This window comes from Pinus tabuliformis, chromosome 9 (assembly GCF_031772625.1).
Source record: "Pinus tabuliformis cultivar Carrire ecotype Pingquan chromosome 9, CPIR1, whole genome shotgun sequence".
NCBI lineage: Eukaryota > Viridiplantae > Streptophyta > Pinopsida > Pinales > Pinaceae > Pinus > Pinus tabuliformis.
In genome coordinates, this window is record NC_142307.1 from 508,174,419 (window position 1) to 508,184,066 (window position 9,648).

Here is a 9,648-nt window from a genome sequence, read left to right on the forward strand (position 1 = left end):
TTCTATGTCATCTTGTTGGCTAAGGGAAGCTTTTAGGCATTTATAGGGTGGGAAACATGAGTTGGATAGACAATTTGGCCTAAGAACTGTAGACTAATTGAAATGGACTAAACCTGGTTGACGCCTTCACAGTTGTTCAGTCGACCCATACAACATACTTAATCTTACTATCCCAATCCCTTTTATGCTCCCCAATAGTTCATTTGATTATCTTTATGAGGTTCTTATTGCTTGAGTCAACATGGCCACTACTAGAACTCTGTAATACTAAAATCAACCATTGAGGTGATTAGAATGAGCTTCAGAGCTAAAAAAATTGGAGCATACAAGGGCACCTAGTCTATTTACACTAGCATAGATTCATCCTAAGCACGGATCTAACATGAGCTGAGAGGGATTAAATTTCTTCATGTGCAAACTTATTTTAGAGTGCAAATAAGCAATGTGTATTTTTTTACTGTTTAAATTGTATTCTTGAATGCTATAAATTTTGAAGTATATGTCAATATTAATTCATATTAAAATATTTTATTCATAACTTATATTGGATATTTACAACATTAAAATATTTTCTTTTAATATTGTTTTCTATATACAAATATATATGAAGTTGATATTCACATCAGTTAGTTAAGGTAGATCTTCAAATAATTTATTTAAATAGCTTGTTAAAATATTTTTGAAAATTATAACGTTTAGCATCTTACTCACATATTCTTTTTACTAAATTATATTAGGTCATATAGACAACTAATTAAACATGCATAACATGTTTTTTTTAATTGTACTTCACATTTTTTTAAATAACATGTTAAAATATTTTCTAAAAGTATAAGATGAAGCATTTTAATCACATATTTTATTTTTTGCTCCTAATTACTTTACTTTAGATGAAATTATATTAGGTCATATGGACAACGAATTAAACATGCATAACATATTTGTCTTTTGATTGTAGTTACATTGCTTTTCTATCTAGAGAATATTTTATTTTTATTTTTATTTTAAGGACAACTGCCAACTCCAAGTTGAGCATATAGACATATTTACATATAGCCTTCACACTAGGTTTTAGAATGAGTCTCTTGGCTCAATGAGCCTTTTCCTTCGCCTTAGGTTGTAGAATAAGCCTCTTGGCTCAATGAAGCCTTGACTTGACACTCCATTGTAGCATAAGCCTCTAAGCTCACTACAAAAAAGAGCCCAAAAATTTGAGGTAAAAACAATTCACATCTTTGAAAACTCTTAGAAGTGGTGCTTTGGTGCTTAAAAAAATGTATATAGATATGCAAATGACCGACCGTGACTCGATGATGACAGTAGCCCCAGGTTTAGTGTTGTGCGGGCTAAAAGAGTTAGAATATATCTGTACAGCTGTCGATTTTCCGGAGGCGTAAAGGAGTTGGCTTCCGGAGGCGTAAAGGAGTTGGCCGGAGAGTGAGGGCATCTTTTATTTTCTTTTCTGTGTCATTCGTCTCCCACGGGAACTGCGCGATGATTTTTTATTTGATATTCTAATCCCTTCGCATGCTCCCCAACCAGACAATTTTTAAACGGTGTAATATACAAAATTTGGAACGAATGTCCTCATTCCCCAGCACTTATTTGATCAGATCCCCTCACTCAGTTTGATGTATTAATCCAATCAAAGACCGCCTCTAAGGCCGAGTCCAACAATGTACAATTCAATTAAGGACGCAACGAGATTATAAAATTCTAGGGAAGCACAACACTGCGCAGAGGCTTGGCTTTTGCATTAGAATTATCTCAGCTGATGTGCTCTTTCCGGTGTGACTCTCCTCTGGCCTTCCAACATTTTGCAGACATTGTTGCGATTGAGACCATAGCTTGTAGTTTGTAGGGCCGGCGTTTGATCCAATTGAGAAACTGTACATTGGCGGCCATTTTGCCATGGCTTCTTCTGAGGGAACACCAGACCGACGTATTAACCGATCAACTGCGGGAAATGATTGTTAATCACTACTTGTTCTGCGAACAGTTCGTCCGATAGCGCGAGGAATCATTTCCGCTTACATCAGGCTGGACCACCAGTGAGGTCCGGCCTTGAGAAATTCCCAACCCGAGGAATCATTTTCGCTTACATCAGGCTGGACCACCCAGTAGGGTTCGCCTTTAGGAATTCCTTATAAGTTATCTGTCTGTAATTCGATTCCCGTCAGTCTCCTGCGTCTGCGTCTGTACTTTCTCCTCACCTCCTCTTCAGGTTTTGCTTATTATCCCCACTTGTAGCGGGGCTAACGCCCGGTCGAATCCCTTACGTAAAACCCGACGGTGGTCGGGGGAAGAGTATAACTATGGGAGGGGGACGGGCACCTTGCGGAGCATGCAAGTTTCTGAGGAGAAAGTGCGTGAAAGGATGTATTTACGCCCCTTATTTCTGCTCCGACGAAATGGGGGCACCCCAGTTTGGTGCTATACATGTGGTCTTCGGAGCGAGCAACTTCTCTAAGCTGTTGATGCAGCTGCCTATTCACCAACGATACGGTACCGTAGCTAGCGTATTGTATGAGGCAGAGGCTCGGCTTCAGGATCCTGTTTATGGTTGCGTTTCGCATATTTATGGTCTTCAGCAACAGGTAGGTCTATCAACTGCAACTGAACTGCACCTTTTCTTTCATCGCGATTCCCATGCAAGCAAATTCCTTTAGATGTTTCATTTTAGATTAACGAAATGTTTAATATCTGATGACGCCTGAGATGCCCGAAATCGTTTTGTTTTTCAATGGCAGGTTGTGAATTTGAAAGAAGAATTGGCTGTTGGTGTTGGTTATTTTTTTTCAGTGGGAAAATACCAAAAACCAAAACCATTAACACCACAGAGCCAATGCTCTGTTTCATTTCTTCCAGGACCCTTTTGCACAGGGAAGCTTTTAATAAAAATTGACTGAACAGAATATTACACACCATAAAAGCATTTCTATTAATTAAAATATAACGCCTGATACAAACTTCATCCTCTTTCACTCAGAGGGATTTACAAAAAATACTTTCACCAATCAAAACCAAAAACTGTGTCTTTTCTCTCCACCTGAGAGTTCACTGTGTTGGGTTTACTGCTGTAAAACCCACTTTTACATTCACTGCTGTGAAAAACCATTTTTACACTTACTGCTGTAAAATAAATTTACATTTACATATGAGTGAAATCCTTCTTTTTCATTCCTGGGTTTTCACATTACATAAAAAACTTATGCGTTCTTTTCTTTTGCATTTCAATGCAAATCCTATTCATTAATAAAATCTATGCACTACTCTGCAATGCCTTCAACCTGCTTCATGTGCGCTCCCCTGTTTTCCTTTTCTTTCATGCACTGCTGTGCATCACCATAGTTTTCTTACAAGTCAACACGCCTTTTTTTTTGCTGCAGCAAAAACTATATTTACGCACTCTCATATGCGTTCTCTTCTTCACCATACACCCTGTGTATTTTACAACTTCTCATATATTTTACCTACGCTGCCCCCTCACGCTCTCATATTACAAAAATGCACTATGCATATTACAACCCACGAGCATATTTCTCTTTGGCTCGTTCATCTTCTTTTTAACTTGTGTCAATATTCTTTTTACATACCATTGCCCAAAAAAAATGGTCAACGCGTGAAACAAAAACTTATTACATACGATTTATGTTTTTAATACATGCCGTATAAAAACATATATAAAAGAACATATAATAAAGTTTGCCCATACCCATATTAAAAGGGCCTCACCAAAACTTCGTAAATGCATTAAAGACCATAACTTCATCACTTACGGCGGTCAACACTCCACGCAACGCATTGAATTGACGCAGGCCCGTGCACCTTCAAGGATCGACGGCTGACAACACGCAACCAAATCCGACGGCGGAGGTGAATATCGGAAGCCATACAACTGCTGAGGTTTACCTCCCGAGAACGTGACGTTGCGTTACGTCAGGTCAGAAACACGTGGCGCCACCATATTCCATCGGAGTCGCATATACGGAAACATCTTTTCGCTGGTAGGCGGTCCGAGAAAGTTAAGCAGGTTTCCGGTTTTGCTTTGGCGGTTTTGGGTGAGGTACGCACGGAGTTGAAATTAAATTTCAACACTCCCCTTTAATTTCAACTGCTGGGCTTTCAATCTTACCCAAACACTTCCTCTCATAGAGGGATTCACCAACTGCTGTTACAAAGACATCTTCCTCACATAGAGGGGTTCACCAATCTTCCTCGCATAGAGGGATTCACCAACTGCTTCTGATGCAGTTCCACAAACAAACAAAGTTGTCTTCCTCTTAATAGAGGGATTAACCTGAAACTGTGCTTAAGAGCACCTTCCTCATGACAGAGGGATTCACTATAACAATGTGCTGAAGAGCATCTTCCTCTTGACAGAGGGATTCACCATGTGACTGTGCTTAAGAGCACCTTCCTCATGACAGAGGGATTCACCAAACAATGCTAAAAAGCATCTTCCTCTCAACAGAGGGTTTCACCAAATGACTGCTGCAAATGCAGTTCCAAAACAAACAATCATTGCACTGTTGTGTGTGCTAACTCATTACATTGTTCTTTTATGCTGCTGCATATTCTCTGCTGCACTGTTGTGCCATCTTCTTTGCTGTGTCTACCCCACACTGTTGTGTCTACACTTGCACTGCTTCTTGCACTTTTCAAAGACAAAATACTCTGTCTTTTCTGGAACAATTACACTGTCCCAACTTGCAAATTTACACACCTGTGTGTGAACATTTCTTACACTCACTGCTGTTGCATATATTGCATATCAATTCAATGAACAACAAATTCATTACATTTACCTTTACTGCTGTAAGGAAAATTTCTTTTGCATGTGCTGCTGTTCAAAACTTCTTGCTGCTGCAATTTTTTTTATTTGCATTGTTGTGTGCTTCTCCTTCTTGCCATCATGCTGCTGTCCATAACTTCTTGCTGCTGCATTTTCTTATTTGCATTGCTGTGTGCTTCGCCTTCTTTCCATCATGCTGCTATCCATAACTTCTTGCTGCTGCATTGCTTCTGCAATTTGCACTGTCGCTGCCTTTTGTTTCATCATACTGCTATGTGCCCATACTCTTGGCACTTCATTCTCCACAAAAAAAATTAACACGGGCTGCTGCCTTTTCTTATGCACCCTTGCTTCACACAATCTTCAGTTTCATTTTTTTTAATTACACAATGCACTGCTGTGCAATTCCTTTGGCTTTCTGCTGCCACACACATTCTTATACATCCAGTGTGCATTAAAAATCTGCTGTCCATGTTTTTCTTTATGCATTTCTTTGCATGTTGCATTGCATACAAAAGAAAACATTACATTTTTCACTGCTGTGTGAAAAATTTCATTGGATTCTCAGCCACTGGGCATTTACGTTCTGCTGCGTTTTGCATTCTTCTCATTTTCTTCTCACTGCTTTGCATTTTCATTCCCAATACAAAACATTTCATCTGTTGTGCATTACACTCATTCTGCTGTGAGTATATTCTCTCACATTACATAGAAGGAAACTACCTTCCATTGCTATGCATTTCAATGCATGTGCACCACAAAAAAAATTAAACTGTTGTTCATTCTAATCCATGTGCTCCATAAAAAAAATTCCCAAACTGCTGTTTTATGTTCTGTCTTCCCACTGCTGTGAGGGTCTCCATGCTCTGCATACTCCTTATTGCGCTGCTGCACTTTACATTTGAGCGCTGTCCCCTTTTCTTCTCTATGCATTTCTGTGCATATTGCATAAACACCAAGCAAAAACATTGCTGATTTCATCACTGCTGCATATTACCTTTTAGAGGGATTAGCAAAAATTTCATTTGCAACTGTTGTGCTGCAATACATCCTCCATCAACAAATGACTGTTAATACAGTTCAGCAACAAAAATTACAAGCTCCCCTTTAATGTATGCTTGTCTTCTTTTGGCAGACTCTTGTCAAAACAAATTTAGATCGGCTGCGTTGCTTAAGGGGCTTTCACACTGTATTTCTTTTCTTCTCCATACTTGTGTAACTTTCTTCTTTTGCATGGGTCTAGCTTGTGTAAGAGCCCATGTCAAGTTACAGTCACGTGCCATATGCCCAATGTTATGACATTTAAAACATTCAACATTTTTCATGAATGAGAATTCATGATTTCTTCTTGTGAAATTATTTCTTAGAGATTGTCGGGGACCACAACATCTATCTCCATGAAATGCTCTACAGTCTTTTGCCATATGACCAAAGTTTGAGCAAGCATAACAATAACCATAAAATGAACTTTGGTACCTGGGAGATGGAGTTTTTCTAGATGTACTTCTGAAGCCTTGCTGCCTTGAGATCCTTTGTTGATGACCATTGCATCTTGCCTCTTTTCCATCAGCTACATTTTTTCTTGGAGCTGGTTTTCTACTTGGAGGAGGATTTTTTCTATTGCAGCCTTCATTTTTCTCCTTGCCTTTGCTGGAACTAGGAGCATCACCATCACTTTCTGGCTTCTTCACATCTTCTTTACTTAAAACATCCTCATGCTTGTTTGAGGGTTCACCTACATACCCAAGTCCTGATTTATTACATGGAGATCTGTGATAGCTGAGCATGTCATCCAAAGCTTGAGAGCTCTTCATCATCTTGTTCATCCCTTCAACCTTCTTCCTGAGGAGGACAATCTCTTCTTCTAACTTTTCACATACATTGTTTTTCCTTGCTAGTTGTCCCTCAGTTTCTTCCTTGCTACGAGTAGCTTCAGCTGCTACTATTTTGAAGGAGATAATGTCTGTCTTCATTTTGGAGATTTCTTCATCTTTTGCTTGACTGCTCTTCATTTTCTTTTCAGCTCCTTGTGCCTGTTTCCTGGCTTCTTGTAGTTCGGACTTAAGGGAGGAGACCTCTACCTTGTACTGTCCAATCTCTTCTACAAGCTTGTTCACTCTCTTGTGCCTTTGTTCAAGTTGACTTGTCAAGGCATCTGCCTGCTTGTTTGCTTCATTTAGCTGATTTGTCATAGACATGACTTCTTCATGATGTTTCCTCTTGCATTGATCAAGCTCCTTCTTGAGCTTGGCAAGCTCTTCATCCCTTTCCTTTACTTGAAGCTTGATGAGGTCAAGCTTTTCATTCTCAGCTTCTATGATGGGTTCTTCTTGACTCATTGTCATGGTCAGTGCTCCCTTTGCATGAAGGTCATGCAGTCTGTCCCATATATCCTTTGCTGATGTATATTTTCCTAGAATCCTTTTCACAGAATCAGGGAGTCCATCCAAGATTAGTTTTGCTGCTTGTGCATCATACTCCATGGATTCTTTATCCATCTTGCTGTCATCAATCACTGACTCCCAGACTTCAATCCCCTCAGACATTAGGAAAGCCCTCAACATTATTTCCCATACATCAAAGTTTCCATCAAACTTTGGGGTTTGAAATAGAATGTATTCTAATGGATTGGCTTCTAGTTTAGTAGAGGAGGGAGACACATTTTTAGCAGCCCTGGAGGCTTTCTTCTTTGACCTTGCCATTCTTATCTAGGCTTTAAATACTTGACTGTGTTTTCTTTTAAATCACTGACTGTTTCTTCAACAGTAACACAGAGGAAAGCTTTGAGAAATACCTTAACTCTTTTGGCTGAGTCTTCACACTGCTGGAGAAGTTTGACTGCTGCAACCACTCCTTCCTTCAGCTTCTTTGAGTCTTCAAAGAGCCTGAACTAGCTCCGATACCACTGTTGGTTATTTTTTTTCAGTGGGAAAATACCAAAAACCAAAACCATTAACACCACAGAGCCAATGCTCTGTTTCATTTCTTCCAGGACCCTTTTGCACAGGGAAGCTTTTAATAAAAATTGACTGAACAGAGTATTACACACCATAAAAGCATTTCTATTAATTAAAATATAACGCCTGATACAAACTTCATCCTCTTTCACTCAGAGGGATTTACAAAAAATACTTTCACCCATCAAAACCAAAAACTGTGTCTTTTCTCTCCACCTGAGAGTTCACTGTGTTGGGTTTACTGCTGTAAAACCCACTTTTACATTCACTGCTGTGAAAAACCATTTTTACACTTACTGCTGTAAAATAAATTTACATTTACATATGAGTGAAATCCTTTTTTTTCATTCCTGGGTTTTCACATTACATAAAAAACTTATGCGTTCTTTTCTTTTGCATTTCAATGCAAATCCAATTCATTAATAAAATCTATGCACTACTGTGCAATGCCTTCAACCTGCTTCATGTGCGCTCCCCTGTTTTCCTTTTCTTTCATGCACTGCTGTGCATCACCATAGTTTTCTTACAAGTCAACACACCTTTTTTTTCGCTGCAGCAAAAACTATATTTACGCACTCTCATATGCGTTCTCTTCTTCACCATACACCCTGTGTATTTTACAACTTCCCATATATTTTACCTACGCTGCCCCCTCACGCTCTCATATTACAAAAATGCACTATGCATATTACAACCCACGAGCATATTTCTCTTTGGCTCGTTCATCTTCTTTTTAACTTGTGTCAATATTCTTTTTACATACCATTGCCCAAAAAAAATGGTCAACGCGTGAAACAAAAACTTATTACATACGATTTATGTTTTTAATACATGCCGTATAAAAACATATATAAAAGAACATATAATAAAGTTTGCCCATACCCATATTAAAAGGGCCTCACCAAAACTTCGTAAATGCATTAAAGACCATAACTTCATCACTTACGGCGGTCAACACTCCACGCAACGCATTGAATTGACGCAGGCCCGTGCACCTTCATGGATCGACGGCTGACAACACGCAACCAAATCCGACGGCGGAGGTGAATATCGGAAGCCATACTACTGCTGAGGTTTACCTCCCGAGAACGTGACGTTGCGTTACGTCAGGTCAGAAACACGTGGCGCCACCATATTCCATCGGAGTCGCATATACGGAAACATCTTTTCGCTGGTAGGCGGTCCGAGAAAGTTAAGCAGGTTTCCGGTTTTGCTTTGGCGGTTTTGGGTGAGGTACGCACGGAGTTGAAATTAAATTTCAACAGGCTATGCTCAGCTCGCAGCCAGTAGCAGCTCAGTGGGGGCTTCACCAAGTCCTGAATATTTGAATGACAAGCAATCGGAAATGTCAAGTTTAACATATAATTGCAATAGCAACAGTTCTTATAATAAAGAGTATTTGGATCCTACAGAAGACCACCATCAACAGATTCGATCCGGCAACGTTGCAATCAATAATTACAATGAGGGGGCTATGGAGGATGAGCGATCATGGAGCAGTTATAACGTGCGGGACATACATGGGGGCATTCATCGCCTGTCTACATCCCAAGAGATGGATGTCTTCCAGGGCGTCGAAAGATTATCTGAGCAGACACGCCCGAATAACAGGCAGGATGGAGATCTGGAAGACTTGGTTTTCACCGTTCTTCGAAGAAATAATTCAAATGATATCACGTACAGCACCACGTCCTAACCAACAGTAGATTCTATTTATTCTGCTATTAGATCAAGATATTATTACTTTACAGGCTACGCACGGTCAACAAACCTATGCAGGATGTTTTAGAGGACACAAGATACTCGTATATTGTACCATTCTGAACATGTGGGCATCAAGCTGTGCACAGAGTTGTGTGTGATATTGATGTTGTTATATTTAAAAAGCTGTGCACA

At 39.5% G+C, this 9,648-nt stretch overlaps 1 protein-coding gene across 1 annotated transcript; it reads left to right on the top strand.

Moving 5' to 3' along the window:
* Positions 1-2,411: 2,411 nt before the first annotated feature.
* On the top strand, positions 2,412-9,448 carry LOC149149436 (LOB domain-containing protein 29-like). The gene is made up of 3 exons (XM_089442481.1): positions 2,412-2,597; positions 2,751-2,787; positions 9,018-9,448. Exons 1-3 carry the CDS (start codon positions 2,412-2,414, stop codon positions 9,446-9,448), a joined length of 654 nt encoding a protein of 217 aa, XP_089298607.1.
* Positions 9,449-9,648: the final 200 nt, after the last annotated feature.